Source organism: Cetorhinus maximus, chromosome 5 (assembly GCF_964194155.1).
Source record: "Cetorhinus maximus chromosome 5, sCetMax3.hap1.1, whole genome shotgun sequence".
Taxonomy (NCBI): Eukaryota; Metazoa; Chordata; class Chondrichthyes; order Lamniformes; family Cetorhinidae; genus Cetorhinus; species Cetorhinus maximus.
In genome coordinates, this window is record NC_135883.1 from 99,678,665 (window position 1) to 99,705,575 (window position 26,911).

At 43.7% G+C, this 26,911-nt stretch overlaps 1 protein-coding gene across 1 annotated transcript in view; it reads right to left on the minus strand.

Annotated features, from left to right (window-relative positions):
* The window catches only part of gprc6a (G protein-coupled receptor, class C, group 6, member A), a 35,335-nt gene extending 12,135 nt beyond the window's left edge, over nt 1–23,200 (minus strand). The window contains exons 1-4 of the mRNA XM_078542221.1: nt 22,947–23,200; nt 12,899–13,202; nt 9,870–10,715; nt 8,800–9,003 (exon numbers count right to left, since the gene is read on the minus strand). Coding sequence (XP_078398347.1) covers nt 8,800–9,003; nt 9,870–10,715; nt 12,899–13,202; nt 22,947–23,122 — 1,530 coding nt within the window. The 5' untranslated portion in view covers nt 23,123–23,200. The remainder of the gene's footprint in view (nt 1–8,799; nt 9,004–9,869; nt 10,716–12,898; nt 13,203–22,946) is intronic.
* Nucleotides 23,201–26,911: the final 3,711 nt, after the last annotated feature.

A 26,911-nucleotide genomic window follows, 5' to 3' on the forward strand; every position in this document is an offset into this window, starting at 1 on the left:
TCCTGGGATCGTTCTCATGAACCTCCTCTGGACCCTCTCCAGGGCCAGCACATCCTTCCTGAGATATGGGGCCAAAAATTGCTCACAATATTCTAAATGTGGTCTGACCAGAGCCTTATAAAGCCTCAGCAGCACATCCCTGCTTTTATATTTTAGTCCCCTCAAAATAAATGCCAACATTGCATTTGCCTTCCTAACTACCGACTCAACCTGCAAGTTAACCTTAAGATAATCCTGGACTAGGACTCCCAAGTCCCTTTGCACTCCAGATTTCTGAATTCTCTCCCCATTTAGAAAATAGTCTATGCCTCTATTCTTCCTACCAAAGTGCATGACCTCACACTTCCCCACGTTGTATTCCATCTGCCACTTCTTTGCCCATTCTCCTAACCTGTCCAAATCCTTCTGCAGCCTTCCCGCCTCCTCAATACTACCTGTCCCTCCACCTATCTTTGTATCATCTGCAAACTTAGCCAGGATGCCCTCAGTTCCTTCAACTAGATCATTAATGTATAAAGTGAAAAGTTGTGGTCCCAACACTGACCCCTGCGGAACTCCACTAGTCACCGACAGCCATCCTGAGAAGGACCCCCTTGTCCCCACTCTCTGCCTTCTGCCAGACAGCCAATCTTCTATCCATGCTAATACCTTGCCTCTAACGCCATGGGCTCTTATCTTACTGAGCAGCCTCCTGTGTGGCACCTTGTCAAAGGCCTTCTGGAAATCCAAGTAGATAACATCCATTGGCTCTCCTTTGTCTAACCTACTTGTTACCTCCTCAAAGAATTCTAACAGATTTGTCAGGCATGACCTCCCCTTGATGAAACCATGCTGATTTTGCCCGATTTTACCATGCACTTCCAAGTATTCTGAAATCTCATCCTTAATAATGGACTCTAAAATCTTACCAACGACCGAGGTCAGGCTAATCGGCCCGTAATTTCCCATCTTTTGCCTCACTCCCTTCTTAAACAGGGGGGTTACATTAGCGATTTTCCAGTCCTCTAGGACCCTCCCTGACTCCCTGACTCCAGTGATTCCTGAAAGATCACCACTAACGCCTCCACTATCTCTTCAGCTATCTCCTTCAGAACTCTGGGGTGTAATCCATCTGGTCCAGGTGATTTATCCACCTTCAGACCTTTCAGTTTTCCTAGCACCTTCTCCTTGGTAATGGCCACCATACTCACAAAACTCAAGTTTTAAAGCTTGACACCACAGACCAGGAATTACATTAATGATATTAAACGCTATATACTCAACAACAGAAACTTGCACTTATGTAACGCATTTAACATAAAATATCCTACTAAAGTGATTCAAAAAAATGGTCACTGACACAAATTTGAGATGCTGGGAGAGAGGTATAAAAGCTTGGACAAAGATTAGATTGTAAGGAGGGTCTTAAAGGAGAAAAGAGAGGTGGGGAGGGGAGGGCGCTTAGGCAGGAAATTCTAGAGCACGAACGGTTGAAGACATGGTTGTTAAATGTTTGGGCAAAGGAAGGAGAGATGCACAAAAGGCTAGAGTTGGAGGAGCAGAGAGCTCTGAAGTTTGTAGGGTTACAAGAGGTTTTTAATTTAGTGAGGAATAAGGTCATGAAGTGATTTAACCATGAAGATAAGAATTTTAAATTTGAAGTGTTGGGGGACTGCAAGTGAAGGCAAATGTAATGCCTGAATGGGACTTGGTACAGTATAGGATATTGGTAGTGGAGTTTGGATGAGCAAAAATTTACATAGAGTGAAAGCTGGGAGAAAGATGGCCGGCTGGACATTGGGATTATCAAACTTGAGGTGATGAAGGCATGAAGGAGAGTTTCAGCAGCAGATTAACTGAAATTAGGGACAGAAAGCAGGTGGTGTAACGGTATTATCACTCAACTGGTGTTCTAGTGACTTGGGGTAATGTTCTGGAGACCTGGGTTTGAATCCCACCACAGCAGATGATGGAATTTGAATTCAATAAAAAATCTTGAATTAAAAGTCTGATGATGACCATGAAACCATTGCTGATTGTTGTAAAAACCCATCTGGTTCTCTAATGTCCTTTAAGGAAAGGAAATCTGCTGGCCTGGCCTACCTGTAACTCCAGACCCACAGTAATGTGGTTGACTCTCATGGGCAATAAATGTTGGCCTGACCAGTGATATCTACATCCAATGAATTGAAAAAAAGTTATGGAGATGCAAGTAAACACCTTTTTTGATGGGGGGATGCATGGTCAAATGGGGATGGTGGGATTTCAACCTGAGCCAATGGTTGGAAGGGGAATGAAATTAATGGTGAGGGCCATTGATGTGTTAAGAGCCAAAGACCATGGGCAGAATTTTTCCGTCGGTGAGCTGGGGGTGGGGCCTGCTCGCTGACGCGAAAATGACACGGGATGATGTCGGGGGAACCCCCGATGTCATCCCGCCCCATTTAAATATTCAGGAAGGTGGGGGGACAGCGCGATCAGCTGTCCACCCGCCGACCTGTCAATGGCCAAATGAGGCCATTGACAGGGTAGTTAAATCAATTAAAGGTCCTGCCTGTCCAACCTTAAGGCTGGCGGGCAGGCCAGGAGCCGCGGCAGGCTTCCAAAAAACCATGAAACCTCATCCACCGGCGGGATGAGGTTTCATGTAGGGTTTAAAAAACTTTAATAAAGTTTTTGTGATATTTATTAACATGTCCCATCTCATGTGACATTGTCACATGAGGGGACATGTTAATAATTTTTTTATTTTTCTATTTTTAAACTTTCAAACACTGTCAGCGCTCTCCCTGAGGCAGCAGTTAGTCTCAGGGAGATGTGCGCACTTTCACGTGCATGCACGAAAGAGCGCATTCTGACAGTTGGGGAATCCCCCCCAGCCCGCACAGGGAGTGCATAGTGCTTCCCGTCGGGCGGCCCGCTGGGCAGGCCTTAATTGGCCCACCCACTTAAAATGGCAGCAGGGCCCATTTCGGCGGCAGCGATCGGCTGCCTGCCCACCGCCAAGCCCGCCCACCCCGCCTACCCATCAAGGGCAGTATTCTGCCCCATGGCTCTGCCCTTCCCAATGTTAACTCAAGAAAATTGCAGCTCATTCACAACTGAATTTCCACTCCTGAGTCAGGAGGAAGTGCCCCAAACGGACGGATTTTCAATCTGTGTGAGAGGGTGATAACTGGAGTCAGCTCCACCACCCCAGAAAGTGCTTGGAGGCAGCCACAATAGCTGCTGGGTGGGGAAGCAGGATGGTTAAAAGGCCTCGTGCTCTGGGATTTTGTCCCAGTTATAATAAAAGCGATACGACAAAGAAACAGTTCTCCACTTCTCTCCCCCACACACTCCCCATGCCCCATCCATGCCAATTCATGCCAGCTCATGACCCCCACCCACACTCCATGGTACCTCATATCCTCTATGCCAACCTATGTCCCTCTGTCCACCTCCCATGGGCCCACATACCCTCCATGCAAACACATAACCCCACTCATTCCCATGGCCCTTTATAGTCCCTATGTCAACTCGCCCAGTTTCCACCATAGGAGACCTCAGGAGACATAGTGAGGTTAAATAAAATAAAGGTCTAAGTATTCACTGAAGACTTCACTATATTTAAAAAACACTCTCATTGATAACATTTAAATCCCTTCAAATACTTAACCCCTTAGAAAACAAACATTTATTTTCATAGCTCCACATCAAATCACATATAAATTACCTTATAACCACTTGGAACTATCAATAAAACGGTGAACTTACAGGGCTCACACAGTGATAATTATAGGTTGTCGAAGCAGTCAAGCAGCACTAATCCTATGATGATAACCCTCAGGGTTATATCAACAAACAGTGAAATAGCAAACATTGTTTCTTTCAACTGTAGGTTGGATAGTTTCCTTCGAAGATTTAAAGGCCTGGGGATTTAACAGTTCCACAGAGGTTATCTAATTTTTAACCTACATTCACGTCTACACTTAACAACTCCAAAGTGGTACTTGACCTCTCCCAAAGGGAACCTCTCCCAAGGGGGTGCCTTACCTCTCCAAAAGGATACCTTGCCTCCCCAAATACTTCTGGCAGCTTTAGACCTCTTTCTCAAATGTCTAAAGCCTACAACTTCTGTTTTGGAAATCCCAGTAACAAAAATTGCTTCTATTTGAAGGCAGCTGCACTTTGACATGTGCTATCTCCATAATCCATGGATGTACAAAGTACAACCTACCCCTGCCCCCTCCCGCCTCCCACACCGACCTCCCACCCCAGTAAAAATGGTGGGTGCTGGGTTCAGGGACAGGACTTCCGGAATTAGGGCTACCAGCATCATTATTGACTAAGGCGTGAAGCCCTTCCAGCTGAATTCAGGCCTTAATATTAGTCAACACAGAGATAGTGGATAGGTCAAGATAGGTAGTATAGAAGTAGAGCTCGCTGTCATCAGCACACATGGGAAAGCTGACACTATATCTAATGGCTAATGAGAGACAGCCTGTAAATGAGGAAAAGGGGCCAAGCATAGATCCTTCAGGCACTCCACGGGTAAAGGTGCAGAGGTGAACAAATAAACCATTCTTAGATGTTCTGGTAGGTAAGAGTGGGGGTAAGCGATGGCAGTTTCACCCAGCTGGACAATGGAGGAGAAACAATGCAGGATGGTGTGATAAACCATGTTAAGATTTACATAGAAGTCAAGGAGGATGAGAGCAGGGGATTCAGCATTGTCATGGTAACAGATCACGTTGCTTGTAACATTGGTAAAGGGTTGTTTTGGTGTTATAGCGGGGGCAGAAGATGATTGGAGAAATTTGAAATAGACTTGCGAGAAAGAGTGTGATGGCCCTTACACATTGAGAAAAGCTTGTATTTTCTTTTTCTGAAATGTCTCTTTAAGACAAAAAGTGAAACTAAGATAATTCTGGAAATAGGGCTTAATTGGACTTCTTGGTGATTAGATTTTGAGAAGTTAAATTGTGGCTGAGGTTGCTAAGGAGCTGAAGCAAAAAGCAAATAGACAGCTAATTGGGGTGTCAAATTACAGCTTGAGTTCTACAGAGAGAGTAGGACACTGTTACAGGAAACAAAGCAGATCCTGGTGAAGAATCAGAGAGAAATCACTGAGACCAGGACTATTCTGTGGGTATAAGGCAGCTAAGGTGGGAAGTTGTGGAAGCCAGCGAAGGAGACCAAAAAGGCGGGTTCCAAGAGCCGAGCAGTGAGGCTGAGAAAGACATGCCTTTTGGGAATCTGCGGAAATCAGATGTGGTGAGGCTGCTGTGTGAAGGGACTTCAGGCCTGCCTCCTGTATGAGTAAAGAAACTAAGCCTCCTCCTGGGAAATGCATAGCTGTGGGACTCAGCAGCTGAGTTTAATACCATATATGCTGAGGAGGGATTGCTTGTATTTTTGTACAATGTTTCTTTATTGTATCAGCAATTTAAAGTGCAATCTGCCATTTTATTTGAAACATCATTTACCTGCAGTTAATTAACGTTTGAATGCAGTTGATTTTGGTTTGTTTGTTATAGTAAACGTTTTAATATGTGAAATCTTGTCCATTGGTTTGTTTTCTGTTGGCGTTGTGGGGATATCTTTCTTTCAAAAAGTTTTTGGTCTGTATGGGCATAGTGACAGGTGGAAAAGGAGACAGGGAGAAAGTACTTGACAAGAGAGAACCGTTCACAATGCCAAAGTTGAGTGGACAATGGTTTAGTAAGATTGGGGTCAAAAGAGCAGGATTTGGATCTCATGGACAAGATGAGTAGAGAGTATAAGAGGGGAATAAGTGAGCACTGGAGGGTAGCATACACTGAGATTTGGCATGGTGAGCAAGAGGAAAGGGTAGAGGCAGTTAAACAGTTTGTCCTAACTATAATGACATACAAACACAAAATCTTTGAGTAGCAGTAGACGATATGGCTCCTTGAACCTGCTCTGCCATTCAATAAGATCATAGCTGAACTTTTACATCAACTCCATTTTCTCACCACATCTTCATATCCAAAAAATTTAGTGCACAAAAAATCCACCCATCTCTTGAATATAATCATCGACTGAACATTCACAAACCTCTGGGATAGAGAATTCCAAAGAGTAACAACCGTCAGTGAAGAAATTTCCCCTCATCTCAGTCCGAGTGGGGTATTCCTTATCCTGAGAATATGACTCCTAGTTCTATACCCTCCAGCCAGGAAAGACTGTCCCCCAGCACCTAAGCACTCCAAGAATTTCACCTGTTTCAATGACATCATGGGGAGAATTTTCTCCCCGTCGGCGGGCTGGGCGGGAGCGGGCGCAGGCGGGCACGCAGCCGATTGCTGCCCGCGATCAGCTGGGCGCTGCCATTTTGCGTGGGTGGGCCAATTAAAGCCCACCTATGTGGCGACGGGAGGAGGGAGAGTCAGGGCCTGCGCTCTGCAGAAATCTCCCTGAAGCACGGAGCTGCCTCAGGGACATTAAGAAAAGCCATAAAAATGTGAAAAATAAAAAAATAAAACTATTCCGACATGTCCCCTCACATGAGGTGGGACATCTCACATGAGCTGGGACATGTTTATGAATTTACATGAAACATGTTATCAAATTTTTAAACCTTCATGAAACCTCATCTTGCCCGTGGATGAGGTTTCATGAGAAATGCGAAGACCACCTGGGCTCGTCGCCGCCTGCCAACCTTAAGGTTGGACGGGCAGCCCTGACAAATGCCTCTATTAGTTGATTAATGGCCTTAATAGGCCTATGACAGTTCAGCGGGCATGCAGCCGACTCCAGTGCTTGCCCGCCAAACTGAAGATCGGAATGACGTGCGGTGACCTCACCGAGCATCATTTTATGCGTGGCGGGCGGGTCGAACGGAAGATTCAGGCCCATGTCTCATTCTACCAAATTCCAGAGAATATAGGCCCATTGTACTGAATATCTCCTCAAAGGACTTCCCTCTCATTCCAGTAATTAATCCAGTGATTTGACGATGTACCACCACTACACCCCTCCCCCACCCATCTGCCCAACACCCCACTCCCCTACTCCCCTTCAAGACAAATATTACCTTCCTTAGGAAAGGAGACCAAAACCAGATGCAGTGTCGCCAAAGCCTTACAAAATTGCAGCAGGGCTGCCTTACTTGAATCTCCTTGCAATAAAGGTTAACACACCATTTGTCTTCATAAATTGCTTGTTGCACCTATTTAAATGAAGGAACCAAGTGGAATATATTCAAGATGGCAGATGATACAACATTAAGTGGGAAAGTAAGCTGTGAAGAGGATACAAAGAGGCTGCAAAAGGTTACAGACCAGTTAAGTGACTAGACAAGAAGGTTGCAGATAGAATATGAGGTACAGAAGTGTGAAATTGCTGTACCTATGTAGTAACTTTCTATGAATCGTGCACAAGGATGCCCAAGTCTCTCTGCTTATCAACATATACTAGAATCTCACCTATTAGATATATCCTGTGTAACCACCTGTTTTTCCATTCTTCCCACCAAAGTGATAATTTCACACTTCCGCACCTTATATTCTATCTGCTGCCTTCTTGTCTAGTCAGTTAACTGGTCTGTAACCCTTTGCAGCCTCTTTGTACCCTCTTTACAGCTTACTTTCCCACCTAATGTTGTATCACCTGCCATCTTGAATATATTCCACTTGGTTCCTTCATTTAAATCATTAGTAAAGATTGTAAATAGCTGAAGCCAAGCAATAGCTGTGCCACCCCAAAATACCCACCTGTTCTCTGTTTTCTGTCCTCAAATAAACCTCAAACCATGTTAATATAAGATCCCAATCCCACATGTCAAATGTCACCTGAAAATCCAAATTTACTACATCCACTATTTCCTGCTTACCTATCCTGCTAGTTACACCCTCAAAAAAAACCTAAAAGATTTGTCAAACATGTTTTTCTTTTTATGAAACCATATTGACTCTGCATAATCATATTTGAATTTTCAAAGATTCTTCAAGAAATTAAGAGGTCTATGAGCTCCTTGCATTATTGGAGCTTAAGGTGGAAAGTGCAGGAGAGCAGGGTTTAAGGAGACAAGTGATAGTGGAGAAAATAAACTGTAGGTTATCACTGCTCTCCAGGATGATCCTGTAGCAGTGGACAGTTTTGTGGGGGAGAGTGAGGCTTGATGGTGCATTCATCTGTGCAACCAGATCTGATGATACAATTAAAACCAATATGCTCAAATCTGCATTCTTGGACATAAGGGAGCAAAGCTGGGGCCATGCCAGGGGAATTAAAAGGATGGGAGAGATAAGAGGTAGTAATGGCATCAAAGGTGTACGTGAAGGAATGGTTGAGCAAAATGATGATTGCAACAATTTTGTGGTGCATATCAAGTTTAAACCTAGGCAGTTGAAAGTTTAAGAGTACAGTTGTAAATAATTTGAGTTTTTTTCTGTTGGGTGAGTACAGAAAGAAATGAGGCTGGAAAGAGATAGAGAGATGTGGGCAGTGTGTAAGATAAGGAAGATGGTCTTGTCTGTAACCTGTTGAGAAGCCATCGGAGATGACAGGGTCAAGACAGTGAACATAAATTCAGGTGGGACAGTTTTTATGGAGGAGGTTTAGGGTGAACAGGGGTACAATGAATTCAGGGGACAGAAGGGACAAGGGGAGTGAGGATGGAGATATGACATGAATCTATTCATGAATCCATTCACTATGTTAACATGCATTAATACTTCTGTCACGACAGAAGACAAAGGAAAGTCTTCAGTGTGTTGAGCGTATGATTGGTAATATTGCTAGCTGTAATTTCTATGTACTATGCTTAACTCTAAAATGTAAAAGTTAAGAATTATTAATATTATACAAAATTACCTCTAAATTATCCAACCTTGAATCTTTAACTCTAATATTATCCTCCTTTATATCATATTCAGCAACTATGTGATTAAACTCCATTTTGCCTCTGATAAATTTCCACATGACAATATCATATCCAGACATAAAATCTCCTGACGGATCAAATTGGATCCTGGTTCCTTCCTCAGTTAGGTTGACTTTCTTCAGCTCTTCCAACAACTGCAGGAAAAATTGAGGAGTAATTAAAATGCATTTTATTTAAAATAATAGCACTAATAATATAATATAAACTAATAATATGAATCATCATTGAATTACAGGGTATTACTGTTACAACCTTTAGCATAAATATCAAAATTGTGAAATTTTATTGTGAATGTTCTAAACAATTCTTTGAAGGCATTCAGTTCTTAAATAGCTTTTATTTCTGTCCACCAATTTCTTTTCTAGGACACATGTAGGTAAACTATGGATTATAGAGAAAGCAATTCAAGCTTAATGAGATTCATGTTAGAGAACCAGATTTCACAAGAGGGAAACAGTAAACTGATCAATTTCTTGTTTGGTGAAGAATTTCCTTTTACCAACAGCGTGAATGACAACTGGTATTTTGTGGAAAATTACAGAAGTAAGATTATAAATTTAAAGATTCTCCCTTTCCGCTGGCCCATGGAGAATTAAACTTAATTGGAACCACACCATTTGGTTTAGGCGTAAATAGCCTGGACAGTTTCAACAGACCATGGAAGGACCCAAGGTATAGCTGAGGAAAATCCCAGTGACCATTTCAGTAGTACCACTCATAATAGGTCTCATTACACTACTCCATACCAAATCATCAACATACAGTATTGGGAGGGAATGTTCATTGAATGTTGGACATCACTTTAAAAGCCATTTCTCAGTGCAAACACTACTAATAATATACCTGACTCAGATAGAAGAGGACTGCAAAGCACCATACACTTTAAAGGCAGAGTCAATAAACAAATACATCGAGGATTTACATGAAAACTATATTTGTAGCATGTGTCTGTGACTTGGATAACTTCATTCATTGTTTATGCTGTAGGATAAAGGTTTACCTTCCAAGGTGCAAAATCAAACGATTTCCAGCAAATTCCTTCATTACACTTTAGTAGATTTCGAAGAGCATGAGCAAGAGCAGTCACCGACCACTGTATGTTGGAAATAACACCTGGTTCAATATTATTCACCAGAAAATCATCTTCCTGGTATTGTGTTTCCATGGCTTTATTGGCAGCATGTTTATCAACCTCCACATGATGCGTATTGTTTGAAATACATATCCCTAGCTCATCATTTTGAACATTTGCACAAAGCATTCGAAGCCTGTAATACTCTGCTAAAAATGTGTTAAAATATTTAGCATTAACTGGTAATTTTTTCAAATAATTTTGAAACTTGGAAATATTTCCACTCTTAAATGTAAATCCAACAATATCCCCAATGTTTTGAATGTTCTCCAAGTGAGTAATGTTACTGTTGGTTGACCAGCTGTCACTGGCAATCCAAACTTTGCTTATGTTTTGAGTGCCTAATATTCTAAATAGTTCAGTGACATGAGAGCCTTTTCCAAAAATAACAATGGCGTTCACTCTTGTTCGGTTGATGATAATGTTTGCTATTTCTTTTATTCTGGAATTAGTTATTTGAATTGATGAATAAAATGGAATAACTTCTTGAAAAGCAATGCATATACCCAAGCTCTCTGCTTGGGTAATGAAGTTGTCTATTCCAGACCGGCTGTATTCATCATCACTTGCAATAGTTCCCACCCAGTTCCACTGGAATTTTTGAACCAGCTTGACCATGGCTTTGGTCTGATAGCCGTCACTTGGAATAGTTCTTAAAAAAGCAGGAAATCGAGCCTTGTCACTGAGGATTTCAGCAGAAGCTGAGTAGCTGATCTGTAAAAGATTTCAATGTTGAGAAGGGAAGTATTACTTTTGAAGTCTACATTTATACTATGCTTCATAAATTAAGGTTATTAGTCAATCATTTTATTATAATTTTGCTGAAATATAAGGCCACACGAACATAGGAATTTGGAGCAGGAGTAGGCCATGCGGCCCTTCAATCCTGCTCCACCATTCAATAAGGTCATGACTGATCTGTTTGTGGTCTCAGCTCCACTTTCCTGTCTGCCCCCCATAACCCTACACTCCCTTGTCTATCAAAAATCTATCTAACTCAGCCTTGAATAAATGTAAAGACCCAGCCTCCACTACTTTCTGCTGAAGAGAATTCCACAGGCCGACGACCCTCTGAGAGAAAAGATTTCTCCTCATCTGACTTAAAAGGTAGACCTCTTATTCATAAACTGTGTCCCATAGTTTTAGTCTCACCCACAAGAGGAGACATCCTCCCAGCACCCACCCTATCGGATCTCCTATGAAGAGAACTATGAATTCAGTGCAAGTAGCTTTTTGCAACAATCAAACATTTTTTGTTTGCTTTTTCAGTTAGTAGGAACATAATGGCTTCGTAAATTCCAAATGCAGCATGTTACAAAACATAATTTGAAGTATATAGAAATATCGAGCAATTCAGAATGGGCAGTGATAAATGAACTTAATGAAAAGAAAAAAAATACTTTTTCTTTGTCTGGCAATTACAAAGAAGGCTTTACTTTCCAAACAAATAACACTGCGTGATCTCATTACTGTTCATTTGAAGATTATGTGCCACACAAAAGAACAGGATATGTCCAAGATACTGTAAATAAAAAACGCAACCATAAAACATCGGTCAGGCTGGTGAAAAAGGGAGACAATTTTTACAGGGGCAAATAGTATCATACCAGGTTATATTTCAATTCTGAAGGTTGCAAGTTCCGTATAGGGATGTGATCAAATCAGCATGTTATACAGTCTATATAACACACAAGGATGCTATTTCCTAGTAGCATTCAGTGAAATAAAAGCCCATCATATGGCATTATGAATCATAATAAATAATATTGAAATTGAACCACAGAAAATTGTGGGTTTCTGCACATTTTCATAAAACTGAAAGCAACTCTGTGGGCTGGAAATTTGTAGAATATTTGATGGTGAAGTATCAGTGTTTGCCATTATTAACTCTTCAAATCTGCCCTCAACTTCAGGATTTAGCATGAGCACAGATTAACAGGGAAATCCCGAAGGTGTGTTCTGACATTCACTGCTCCCCCTCCCCCCCAGGTGTAACTGACTTTTTAACTGTAATCTAAGTAATAACTATTGCTGAGCAACCAACATGGTCCTGAAAAAATAATTTTATATTTGGGAAGTTTTGTTAAAGGTCTCCATAATGGTCAATTAGATTTTTTAAATGATTTTGAAAAAATAACGATATTTCAGTTTCAACCTTAATCCCTTTTGTATATCCCAATCTTCATTCTACCTGTTGTGAAATTTGTAAAAAAAAAAGATTTAATCTTTCATACTTTTTATTTCCTGATTGGCTATCTGTGAAAATTCTTGAATGTGATTGGTTGTTTGGATAGTGTGATGACTGTTTGGCACTGTGAATCCCCATTAAAAACTGTTGCAATCAATTATATGTCAAGAGAACTAATTTTTAAAAAATCTTTTAAGAGAGAACATGAGATCTCTCAGTGCAGCTTTTTCGAGGTCATCAGCAAGTGGCCTTGCTTTTTTGCTGACTGCAAAATCTTGGCCATTATGTAGAATAACACTTGTAAGAGTGAGGGCCAAGCATTGACATATTACAGAACTAATAATATTTAACACTTTTAAAATGGGGAAAATGGAGAGAAAAACAGCTTTGGAGTAAGTTACCACAAAATATAAGTGTATAGATGTATTTCTAGAAAGAGAGGTTATTGAGGGTTATAGTAGAGTTTATGCTCTACATAAAAGGACAGGTTTACTGACCTAGTTGCTTTTTCCCTTTTCTAAATTTTTATTTTCTTATGTCATCTGAACTTATGAATGTGTTACCACTTTGTTACGCAATTCTCGCTTTGCATTACCCTATGTACAAGAATACGGAAAGACTTTATGAGATACGCTAATCAGGGTAAATACTAAAATAATTTTACAGCAAAATAAAAAATGTCTAGATCCAAAGAAGAAAACATAGTTACCTGAGGCATAAGTTGGATGTTTAACAACCTTGCAACAGCGATGCTAACTTCTGAGGTAGCAGCTCCTATAACTGCCTTTACTGTTGGCTCATAATCTGTATAATTACACTGAATTTTGACACAGTTGTCTGTAGAGTTGGATTTAGAAAGGAATCTCAAGGTTGCTTTCAGTGCCTTTGTAGGGTCCGTGCAAGTGTCATAAATTTCATATCCCAGTTTGATTCCAGGCAACAGAGTCGAATTATTTATCATCTCTATAGAGTGGATCAAGGCAATGGTTTTTACCAATCCTCGCACGTCATACCTGAAAATCAGACAGTAACAGAAATGGAAACAAGAATGGTAGATTATCAGATAAATGCATTGAATATATGGTATTATTCCAACAACATGATCATTAACTATTATTATTCTGATCATGGCTTTCAATGGGCTGGATTTTACTGTCAACGAGCAGGGGGCGGGGCCCGCTCGCCGACGGCAAAATGACGCGGGATGATGTTGGGGGGACCCCCCGACATCATCCCGCCCCATTTAAATCTTCAGAAATGCAGGAGAACAGCGAAATCAGCTGTCTGCCCGCCGACCTGTCAATGGCCAATTGAGGCCATTGACAGGATCATTAAAACAATTAAAGGCCCTGCCCGTCCAGCCTTAAGGCTGGCGGGCTTCTGAAAAAACATGAAACCTCATCCACTGGAGGGATGAGGTTTCATGTAGGGTTTAAAAAAGTTTATTAAAGTTTCAGTGAAATTTATTAACATGTCCCATCTCATGCGACATTGTCACATGAGGGGGACATGTTAAGGATTTTATTATTTTTCTATTTTTAAAGTTTATACAGCTGTCAGCGATCTCCCTGAGGCAGCACTTAGCCTCAGGGAGATGTGCGCTCTTTCATGCGCATGCGAGAAAGAGCGCACTCTCGCATTTGGGAAATCCCCCCCTGCCCGCACAGGAAGCGCATAGCCTTCCTGGCAGATGTCACGCTGGGCGGGCCATAATTGGCCCGCCCACTTAAAATGGTGTCGGGGCCCGCTTCTCCGGCGGGGATCGGCTCCCCACCCGCCATATATTGGATCGGGCCCGCCAGCCTGACAGGCAGAAAATTCTGCCCAATGAGTTTTTTTTTTCTTTCATGTGATGTGGATGTCGTTGGCAAAGCCAGCATTAGTTGCTCATCCCTAATTGCCCTTTATCTGAGTGACTTGCCACACCATTTCAGAGGGCAGTTAAGAGTCACCACATTGTTGTGGACCTAGAGTCACATGTACACCAGACCAGGTAAGGATGGCAGATGTCAGAAGTGAATCAGATGGGTTTTTTTGACAATTGACAATGGTTTCATGGTCAAAATTATTGAGACTAGCTTTTCAATTCCAGATTATTATTTGAACTCAAATTCCACCAGCTGCCATGGTGGGATTTGAACCCTTGCCCCCAGAACATTAGACTGGGCCTCCAGGTTACCATAAAAGCACAATACTGCGTATGCTGGAAATCTGAAATAAAAAGAGAAAATGTGGAAAAAATCAGCTGGCCTGACAGCATCTATGGAGAGAGAAACAAAGTTAACACTTCGAGTCTATATGACCTTTCTTCAGAGCTGACACTATTCTTCAATTAGTGTCAATTGATCTTTTATATCCACCGGAGAGAGCAGACTATGGATTAATTATGGATCATTATGGAGACATTGTGGATTAATGTCTCATCCAAAAGTCAGCATCACCAATAATGCAGCACCCTTTTATATTGCATTACAGATCACATGCTCAAATCTCTGGAATGGGGTTTGAACTCATTGACCTTGAAATTTGGCTTACTAGCTCCCAATATGGCAAACTGGAAGAGTGCACATATTTCTGGCCAAAAGTGCGCCACCTACCGTATTGGATAAGGTAGCAGAAGCGCATATTAGGAATATTTAAAGGCCAGAATAAATTATAGTCCTACACATATTGCAAGGTCCATTTTTGTTTTTCAAATGCCTCAGCATTTCACTTGCCATGAGCTCACATAACATAACATGGTTATAATATTCCAGAAAGTCAGTTGGTGAACGATAGCACTGGAGCCAATCTTTATACAATTTTCTAATCATTTATTTGTGGTGTTACACATTACAAGAGTATGCCTCCTAATCACAAACACCATCTGAGTCCGTATATATTTAAGTGAATTCCCAGTTAATGCCCACCATTCAATTAGACAGAATTAATGTACAATTAATACATTGTACTAACTGGCAAGATGGTCACTTGAATGAACTCAAGAACACAAGAATTAGGAGCAGGAGTAGGCCACTCAGTCCATCGAGCCTGCTCTGTCATTCAATAAAATCATGGCTGATCGGATTGTGGCCTCAACTCTATTTTCCTGCCTCCTTCCATAACCCTTGACTCCCTTGTCGATCAAAAATCTAACAATGTGAATGTGCAGCTGGGAGAAGCAGAGTGCCTCTTCAGTAGCTGACAATGGTTCCAACTAGCTGCTGATTAAGTCTTCAAATCAAAGGTTTAATGAAGAGATAAAAGACACAGAAGAAAATTCAGTCAAATTTAAAATTCTCATCCTTGTTTTCAAATCCTTCCATGGCCTTGACCTTCCATTTCAGTAGCTTCCTCTGGGTGCATTCCTCTAATTCGCTCCACCTTTGATGGCCACATCTTCAGCTGCCTAGGCCCTAAGCTCTAGAATAGTCTCCCTACACCTCTCCGCCTCACTTTCCTCCATTAAGACGAATCAAACTTTAAAACTTGTTATAAGCAAGTTATCACAGTTTCCTGGACATTTCTGTGGCAGTGGCCTCTATGCATAGTTGTTTTAAAAACCTCAGCACCTCATTCCTCTGAAAATACAGTTTTCTGTCCTTTAAACATGTTATATGACATAAAAGCAAAATACTGCGGATGCTGGAAATCTGAAACAAAAACAAAAATAGCTGGAAAAACTAAGCAGGTCTGACAGCATCTACGAAGAGGAATATAGTTAATGTTCGAGTCCGTATGACTCTTCATCAGAATATAGTTGTTTAAGAATTAATGGAAAATTTGAGGCAAGAGAAAGTGATGCCAATTATTATTGAAACTTAGGCCTGAATTTTCCCGTCAGCGATTTGGGGGCGGGGCCTGCTCGCCGACGGGAAAATTATGCAGGATGACGTCGGGAGGAACCCCCGACATCATCCCAGTCCCTTTAAATTTTTAGGAAGGCGGGCAGACGGCGAAATCAGCTGTCCGCCCGCTGACCTGTCAATGGCCAATTAAGGCTAATTAAGATAATTAAAGACCTGCCCATCCAACCACTGGCGGGATGAGGTTTCATGTCTGTTTTTAAAAAGTCTAATAAAGTTTATGTTCTTTTTATTAACATGTCCCATCTCGCGTGACATTATCACATGAGGGGGACATGTTAATAATTTTTTAATTTTTCTATTTTTTGACTTTTCTTACCTGTCGCTAATCTCCCTGAGGCAGGACTTTGCCTCAGGGAGCAGTGCGCTCTTTCCCACGCATGCGCGAAAGAGCGCACTTTGACAGATGGGGAATCCCTCCCCCCACCCCCCCCCCCCCGCCCCCAGCACAGGAAGCACATAGCGCTTCCTGTCAGGCAGCCTGCTGGGCGGGCCTTAATTGGCTTAATTGACTCAAAATGGGAGCGGGCCCCATTTCGGTGGTGGGGGTCGGCCGTCCGCCCACCGCCGAGCCAGTGAGGCCCACCCGCCATCCGAGGGCAAAATTCTGCATTTAGATAGGAAGCCTGTGTAACTTTGGTACATGACTTCTTGATCTTTCCTTTATCCCAATATTTTAGCTCCAATTTAGCACAGGGTGCTAATTCGACAAATTAGGTGCAAGGGAGACAAGGTGGGCAACTAGCCACCATGATTTTTTTGGCTTTACTTTAATTTATCTGACAGGGTCTATTCTCAAGACTGTGACTTTCAGGCAGAATTTTCCCCCCGTCGGGGAGGAAGTTCAGGAGCGGGCGCATGCAGGCGCGCCTCCAATCGGCGCCCCCAATTGGGGGCACACCGCCATTTTACGTAGGCGGGCCAATTATGGCCCACTCAGTGTGACATCCGCAAGGAAACGCTATGCATTCCCTGTGCGGGCGGGGGGATTCCCTGAGCCAAGGGTGCGCTCTTTTGCGCATGGGCGCAAAACAGTGCACTCATCTCCCTGAGGCTAAGTGCTGCTTCAGGGAGATCAGCTACACATTAAAAAATGTTAAAAACAGAAAAAAAAAAATTCCCTGACATGTCCCCTCATGTGACACTGTCACATAAGTTGGGACATGTCCATCACTTTCAGTTTCACTTTTATTAAAAATTTATAAACATATATGAAACCTCATCCTGCCCATGGATGAGGTTTCATGCTTTTTCCAATGCCCACCAGGGCTCCCGGCTTGCCCGCCAACCTTAAGGTTGGATGGGCAGGTCCACTAATTACATTAATTACTTTGTCAATGGCCTCAATAGGCCATTGACAGGTCGGTGGGTGCATAGCTGATTCGGCTGAGCCCCCGCCGACCTGAAAATTGAAATGAGGCAGAGTGACGTTGGGAGTTCCATCTGACGTCATCCCGTGTCATTTTACGCAATGGTGAGTGGACCCCGCCCCCCGCTCACCAAACGGGAAATCCTGGCCTTGCAAATGTCCAACTTCCATCTCCCACCTTATCTCTTGTCCCTTTTCTCTTTCTTCCAGGTCTTTCTTGGCAGCAGAATGCTTCTGCTTAAGAAGATATCTTAGAGGAGGACATTTCTCCTGAGAATGCACTGTTATGCATTCTATCAAGATGCTCAGTATCAGTGGGTAGCAGCAGGAACTGAAGGCTGGAATAGCCCAGGAGAGGAAGTATCAGAGCTTGGGGTCCTCTGGTTATGAGAAGAAAATTGTTGTTCTCGCACAAGCAGTTATATGATGAGATATTCAAATGCGAAAGAATTAAAAAATTATGATGGAAAGTACGGAGGAGTCCACTTCTTGCCCAGGTAATGTCATTTCCTTTGGCTTCAGAGCCTGCAGTTTACTTGGGAGCATGTGGTCTCCTCCAGGAGCATTGCAGCCAAGACCTTACAATAGAACTCTATTCGAGCAAGCTTTACAGCTTAGTTGGAAGCTCAAACAGTTGCACCATGGAAAGATTGATCAATTGAATGGCAGCCACTCATCTTCTGTAACCTAGTCCACAGTTCAATGGAGGTACTGAGGCCCGATTTCATGGGAACAGCAGTAGCACAAGGGGAGTGGTACATGTTGGCCTCTCTCAGAATGTCAGCACCTTTGCTCCTTCTCAACTCAAAACCTGCCATTGTGCCAGCAAGTCAGCTGCGCCAGACTACCCTGGCAATAGCTGAGGTGCACTGGCCTATAGCTCGGCCCTTATATGTGCGAACATCTCATGGATCTTTCCATGTGGAACAGTAGCCTTTCATTAGCTTTGCTGAGGCCACTAGGAAAGCACCGCATGGAAGCTGCTTAGTCTTCGTTTAAGAGCAGTACTCTGTGTGATCATTTGTGTGAAGAATGAATAGAAAGCAGGTTATTTTGTTTTGCATTAAATTTATCCCATTTATCATATTTCATACTTTGGGCTGCATTGGTGAAGCAATATGGAGGGACAGTATAAAATAAAGGGAGAAACTCTAAAGGAGGTGCAGGAACAGAGGGACCTTGGGCATGTTGAGAGAGGAGTTAATAAAGCATTTAGTATCTTAGGCTTTATTATAAGTGGCATTGAGTACAAGAGTAAGGAAGTCATGTTGAACTTGTATAAGACACTAGTTAGGCCTCATCTGGAGGATTGTGTCCAGTTCTGGGCACCATACTTGAGGATGGTTGTGAAGGCATTGGAGAGAGTACAGAGGAGACTCACAGGAATGATTGCAGGGATGAAGAACTGTAGCTATATGGATAGATCGGAGAGGTTGGGGCTGCTTTCCTTGGAGAAAAGAAGGCTGAGTGGAGACTTGATAGAGGTATTCAAGATCCTGAGGCGTATGGACAGGGTAAATAGTGAGAAACTTCCTACTCAAGGAAGCATCAAAAACTAGAGGGCACAGAGTCAAAATAATTGGTAAAAGGAGTAAAAGTGACGTGAGGAAAAATGTTTTCAACCAGAGGGTGGTTGGAGTCTGGAATGAACTTCCTGAAAGGGTGGTGGAGGGAGGTTTGATTGGATTGCTATCTGAAAAGAAAGATTGTGCAAGTTATAGGGATAAGGCAAGGAAGTGGGACTAGGTAGAAGGCTCTTTCAGAGTGCCAGTGCAGACTCAATAGACCAAATGGCCTCCTGCACTGTAAAGATTCTGTGATTCTGTGATGCAAAGGAAGCCAACCACAGCTGCTCACTCTTACTGACTTACTTATAGTGCTTGCTCCATTTAAGGCAGCTGAGTGCTACAGACTGCAATGTGCAGTTGATGTTACCTGTAGCCAACTGCAAGTATCCAGTAGTTAAAAGAATTAGGGGCTGTGGTGCCTTTGAAAGTGCAGTTTAAGGGTCTGGGACATATAGGGTTAATGTGGGACTGAATGCAGTACAGCCCACAGAGTGATGTAAGAGAGCGCAGGACCTGCACCCAGGAACAGTTGAGTTATGGACAGAGCCGTGTTTACCAGCAAGCATGAAAATGGGCCCTAGCCTGTACCCTATGTAAATAGTTTTAAGAGTCAATAGAAATGTATAGTTAACCTACTATGAAGACTTCTTCAGACCTACTGAACTGCAACCAACACCCTACAACAGAAAATTGCTGATAAATCCTGACTCCATGGTGCAGGAGGCAACAGGACATACTCCAGGAGGCTGTGAAGATTTTTAACAGCCTATCGAGAGAAGTCTCTTCCTGCATTGCTGCTCAGATCAGTCTTGGCCGATAGACCTATGCACTGGGTATGATCACTTATCAGCACCTGACTTGGGCCCACCCCTCCCCCTCATCCACTGACTTCTGAAAGATTGGGGGTGGTTGTTGAAGTTTTTGCTGCTGTTTTGCCTCTTCCAATTTTCTGCCATCCAGGATAACAAACAACTTGTGTTATAGAACACTTCTAGCATAGTAAAACTTCCCAAGGCACTTCACAGTAGTGACTATCAAGCAAAATCTGACACGGAGCCACATAATGAGATAATAGGACAGATGAGTGAAAAACTTGGTCAAAGGGGTATGCTCTAAGGAGCATCTGATATGAGGGGAGAGATAAAAAGACAGAGGTTTAGGATGAGAATTTCAGAGTCTATTGTCCTGGTAGCGGAAAGCATGGTCGCCAATGATACGGCATAGGAAATCAGGAATATGCAAGAGGAGAATTGGAGGAATGCAGATATCTTGGAAGCTTTGGGGGCTGAAAGAGGTTACAGAGATAGGGAGGGGTAAGGCCATGAAGGGATTGGAAGACAAGGATGAGAATTTTAAAAGTACTGTAGCAATAATTGTGTTCATAATAAGGGCAGAAAGCTTACAAAGGATGGTAAGGCCAAAAAGTCCCACACCAATGTGGTTGATTCCGTGGGTTGAATGGCTTCACAAAGAATAAGATGTGTCCAATGGGAAACAAAAGATGGTGTCCTTCAGTTCTATGGCAAAAGCATGGGTGTTCCAGAATATTATTGAACCACACATTCATTGACGACCATAAGACATAGGAGCAGAAGTAGGCCATTCAGCCCATCGAGTCTGCTCTGCAATTCAATGAGGTCATGGCTGATCCGATAATCCTCAACTCCACTTCCCTGCCTTGTCCCCATAACCCTTAAATCCCTTACTGATTAAAAATCTGTCTACCTCAGCCTTGAATATACTTAACGACCCAGCTTCTACAGCCCTCTGCGGTAAAGAATTCCACAGATTCACTACCGTCTGAGAGAAGAAATTCTCCTCGTCTCTGTTTTAACTGGGTGCCCCCTTACTCTGAGATTATGCCCTCTGGTCCTAGACTCTCCCACAAGGGGAAACAGCCTCTCAGCATCTACCCTGTCAAGCCTCCTAAGAATCTTATATGTTTCAATAAGGTTGCTTCTCATTCTTCTAAACTGCAATGAGTACAGGCCCAATCTACTCAACCTCTCCTCATAAGAAAATCCCTCCATACCCAGGATCAACCTGGTGAATCTTCTCTGGACTGCCTATAATGCCAGTATACCTTTCCTTAGATAAGGGGACCAAAACTGGTCTAACTAGTGCCTTGTACAGGTTAGCAAAACTTCCGTATTTTTATACTTCATTCCCTTTGAAATAAAGGCCAACATTCCATTTGCCTTCCCCATTACATGCTGAACTTGTATGTTAGCTTTTTGTGATTCATGCATGAGGACCGCAAAATCCCCGTGCTGCAGCTTTCTCCATTCAAATAATACAGGCCCAACCTAGTGGGATCAACCTCGTGAACCTTCCCTGGACTGCTTCCAATGCCAGTATATCTTTCCTTAGATAAGGAGACTAAAATTGTTCACCGTATTCTAGATGTGGCCTAACTAGTGCCTTGTATGGTTTTAGCAAGGCTTCCCTATTTTTATACCCTATTCCCTTTGAAATAAAGGCCAACATTCCATTTGCCTTCCCTATTACCTGCTGAACTTGTATTCTAGCTTTTTGTGATTCATGAACAAGGACTCCCAAATCCCTTTGTGCTGCAGCTTTCTTCAGTCTTTCTCCATTTAAATAATATTCAGCTCCTCTATTCTTCTTGCCAAAGTGCATAACCTCACATTTTCCCACATTATATTCCATCTACCAAGTTTTTGCCCACTCACTTAACCTGTCTATATCCCTCTGTAGACTCCTTGGGCAGTAATTTCCGCCCGTTGTGGGGGCTGTGTGGGGGTGGGCAGGACAGGTCGGCGCACCACAGAGGTGCCTCAGGGAGATTAGTTTAAGGATTAAAAATTTAAATAAAGAAAAGGAAATATTTTAAGACATGTCCCTTCATCTGACAGTGCCACATGAGCTGGGACATGTTCACGAATTTTGATTAAAAATTTTTTAATTAATGAAACCTTCATGAAACTATCCCACCAGTGGATGAGGTTCCATGGAAAGTGAGAAGGCCGCCTGGGCTCTTCGCCTGCCCGCCAATCGCAGCCCTGTTAATTGTTTTAATGACTATTTAAATGGCCTTAATAGGCCTTTGACAATTTGGCCGGCGCACAGCTGAGTCGGCTGCGCGCCCACCGAACTAAGAATCTAAATGACGCGCAGTGACGTTGGGACGATGTCACTGCGCGTCATTTTATGTGTCGGCGAGCGGGCCCCCCCCCACCCTCTCCCCTCCACCCCCCTCCCCTCCCCTCCCCCCACTCACCCCCCACTCACCCCCCACCACCCCCCTCGCCTCCCACCCCCACCCCTCCCTTCCCCGCCCCTGCCGCTCGCTCACCGGAAAATTCTTCCCCTTGTGTTATCCTCACCACTTGCCTTTCCACCCATTTTTATGTCATCCGCAGTCTTGGCAATAGTACATTCACTCCCCTCATCTAAGTCATCTAAGTCTAAGTGAAGGCTATAATGTCATAAAATGTCTTAGGATCAGATGGATCACAGCAGTGAATGGCATGAAAATGTGCTGCCCAATGTAACTTTGTGTTGCTCAGGGGACCTAAACCAATAAATACCTACACGTGTCAGTGGCATTCAGTGGGTTTGATCTAATGGCTTTTTATTTTAACATGGTACAACTTCATTTCTACCGTAAAGCAAAATTATTTCAATAATTTTAAACAGTGCATCAGGATTCTTGTTATTATTTAAATTTATTATTTTATTATAACACCAAAGAGCTTTAAGAAAAAGGACTACAGCATCTTAAATGGTACAAGATATCTACCTGTGTAATGGCATGCATTATAATGTGCAAAAGTTTTTCCCTTCCAGTCCTGCACTTTAACAATGTTTTTTACATCACTGTGCTTTAGCAAATGTAGTATTGTATAAAAATACTTTAATTTAGAACAGTAATTTTTCACATCAATTACACTGACTTAAGTTATCATTAAATATATATCACTCCTTTTGTTATGTTTTAAATCAGTCACTTACCCTGCACATTTTAGACTCTCTGGTTTTTTGACACTTATAATCTTTTCATGTAATGAGATAAGACCACCAATGATGATATCTCCTGGGGCCCTGGTATTGTCATCAAGAATGTCACAAGCAAGTAGTGAATTGATCGATAAGCTGCTCAACATGAGAAACACATTGCACAGAACCATGCTTCGGAGCGTTTCTAAATCGTTTCCTAATGATAGATCGGGTCAAATTATGATTATTCTTTGTACACAACCAGCAAGTTCCTGGTATCTGTGGGTTACATGAGAAACAAAGTCTGCAATACTCAGCCACACCTTGTTCAAAAGTTTCTGCTTGTCCCATTGGTTAAATATAGGCTTCTGGTTTGCAGAAACACAATAGGCACCAATCAGAAATGCACTGGTGTGTCATCATTGTGCAGGTGTTAGATTCCAGTTTTGTTCATTTCCATCATGTTTTGGCAAGTTTTACACTGACTGCTTTGGCAATTTTATCACTCTGACGCAATTAGATTTTATCACCAAATGGGTGGTTAAGCATCAGCATATTTTAACTGCCATTGGTTTGCATGAGGAAGCTGATAGTTTTTCAGGTTTCAGTACTCCTGCTGCAGTACAGGTTCAACACATGGGCCCCTTGAATATGCTAATCTGTTTGCACCATGCAAAGGACTGGGAATGGGCAGGAATCAGCTCCTGGTCTTTGGAACATTGGGTGCACGTTGGCCTCCTGCTGTCAACTAAGAGGTCGGAATTGCCCTAGATTAGTGGGCGGGAAGAAGGACTTTATACCCTCCTGCCGCAATGACAGCTTTTCATGCTGTATTGTCCCATTCCCATCGCATCCCACTTCATTAATAATGCATTCCCGGGAAACACACTGGGTCACTGACAGGGTGGCCTCTGATTCACCGGCCCCACCATCACCTCAGGCTTTAGTAAACCGGGAGACATATTTAAAGGCCGCCCCTACACAGAGCGAGCACTCTTCATGGGATAGGAAGCTGCTGGGAACCATGGCTGCCAAAGGGAGGAAATATGCTGCCCTCAAATTTAGCGACGCATCCCTCGAGCGCCTACTGGACGCAGTGAAAGCCCACCGCGATGCCCTCTTCCCCCGCTCTGAGCGAAGGCCTGCAAGCAAGGTCACCAACCCAGCATGGGAGGTGGTGGCAGAGGTGGTCAGGGCCAATGCCCTGTAAAAGAGGACAACCATCCAGTGCTGAAAGAGGATGAATGATCTCATCCTCCCGCCAGGGTAAGTCACTCTTCTCATCACATTCCACTCAGGCACTCACAAATCCACAGGGATCTCACACCTCAAGGGATAACACCCCTAACTCTCTCACACGCCCTCACATCTCCATCAGGCTCATATCCTCTGGAGCTCACATCCTCATCCCATCCATGGCTCTGCTCACCACACAAACATTCCACACAGTGCCATGTGTCCTGATCACACTCTCTCCCACTGTTTTCATGCAGGAGAAGCCTGCTCACAACAACAGGGAGCGGTCCCAGGCCGAGGTGGAATGGACCACATTAAGCTCCACACTCACCCTGAGGAGTATGCCATCGGGCTGACTGGTGAAGACATAGACCATGCCTACGGCAACGGTGAGGTTGGCGGCAAACACCCATATGAGGATCCTGCACCACATTAGCCCTCTCACAACCCAACAGTGAGTGCTCTCTCTTCTGCAGGCACTAATTATCTTAAACAAAAACAGAATTACCTGGAAAAACTCAGCAGGTCTGGCAGCATTGGCGGAGAAGAAAAGAGTTGACGTTTCGAGTCCTCATGACCCACATACCCGCATGGGCCCCAGCTATGCCTGTCTCTTTATGGGGTATGTGGAACATTCCTTGTTCCTGTCCTACTCTGGCTCCCTCCCACAACTCTTTCTCCGGTACATCGACGATTACTTCGGTGCGGCTTCATGCATGAAAAATGTATTAATTTTGCTTCCAATCTCCACCCCTCCATCATTTTCACATGGTCCATCTCTGACACTTCCCTTCCCTTCCTTGACCTCTCTGTCTCAATTTCTGATGATAGACTGTCCACCAATATCCATTACAAGCCTACCGACTCCCACAGCTACCTCGACTACAGCTCCTCACACCCCGCTTCCTCTAAGGACTCCATCCCATTCTCTCAGTTCCTTCGCCTCCATTGCATCTGTTCTCATGATGCTACCTTCAAAAACAGTTCCTCTGACATGTCCTCCTTCTTCCTTAACCGAGGTTTTCCACCCACGGTCGTTGACAGGGCCCTCAACCGTGTCCGGCCCATCTCCGGCGCATCCGCCCTCACGCCTTCTCCTCCCTCCCAGAAACATGATAGGGTCCCCCTTGTCCTCACTTATCACCCCACCAGCCTCCGCATTCAAAGGATCATCCTCCGCCATTTCCGCCAACTCCAGCATGATGCCACCACCAAACACATCTTCCCTTCACCCCCCCTGGCGGCATTCCGTAGGGATCATTCCCTCTGTGACACCCTGGTCCACTCCTCCATCACCCTCTACTCCTCAACCCCCACCTATGGCACCTCCCCATGCCCACGCAGAAGATGCAACACCTGCCCCTTCACTTCCTCTCTCCTCACCGTCCAAGGGCCCAAACACTCCTTTCAAGTGAAGCAGCATTTCACTTGCATTTCCCCTAACTTAGTCTACTGCATTCATTGCTCCCAATGCGGTCTCCTCTACATTGGAAAGACCAAACGCAAACTGGGCGACCGCTTTGCAGAACACCTGCGGTCTGTCCGCAAGAAAGACCCAAACCTCTCTGTCGCTTGCCATTTTAACACTCCACCCTGCTGTCTTGCCCATATGTCTGTCCTTGGCTTGCTGCATTGTTCTAGTGAAGCCCAACGCAAACTGGAGGAACAGCACCTCATCTTCCGACTAGGCACTTTACAGCCTTCCGGGCTGAATATTGAATTCAACAACTTTAGATCTTAAACTCCCTCCCCCATCCCCACCCCCTTCCCGTTTCTTCCCCCTCCCTTTTGTTTTTTCCAATAATTTATATAGAGTTTTCTTTTCCCACCTATTTCCATTATTTTTAAATCTATAACTGTAATACCCTGTCGTCAGTCTTTCCACCCCACACCCACTAGAGCTATACCTTGAGTGTCCTGCCATCCATTCTTAACTAGCACATTTTCTTAGATAATATCACCACCTTTAACACCCCTTTGATCCTTTTATCTGTGACATCTTTTGATTATCTGCTCCTATCACTGCTTGCTTGTCCCTACAACCACACCCCCCCAACTTCTCTCCTCCCCCCACCCCACCGCCCCCCCCCCCCCCACCACCCCCCCTCCGCCCCCACCCCCGCCAACCTTAAACCAGCTTTTATTTCACCCCTCATGAGGGTCATGAGGACTCGAAACGTCAACTCTTTTCTTCTCCGCCGATGCTGCCAGACCTGCTGAGTTTTTCCAGGTAATTCTGTTTTTGTTTTGGATTTCCAGCATCCACAGTAGTTTTTTGTTTTTAACTAATTATCTTAACTTTGGTTCACAGGGAGCTATGCCAAGTGGCTGACACCCTCAGCTAGCCAGTCCCGCAGCTCCATTCACATCCCCACCTCCATCCAAGAGGACACCTCCTCGATTGAAGAGTTAGGAAAAAGCAGCCAGGAAGACCCATCACAACGCTTACCCACACCCTCTATCAGCACAGAGATACACGCCTCGGTGGGACCTAAATCTAGAGCAGGCTCAGGTTCACAATCTGCTGGTCACTGCATGGCCACATGTCCACAGCAGGAGGAGGCAAGTTCAGCTGAGCTGCCCGGCATTTAGAAGGCTTCTGGGGAAGAGGCATCTGTGAGGTCTGAGTCAGATGATGAGCCTTTGAATTCAGCCTTCCTACTCATTGTGGAGAGCCAGCAGAAGGTGGGGGATAATCGTGCAGAGCTGTTGGAAGCCCTCAACAGAGTGGCACACAAGTCGGA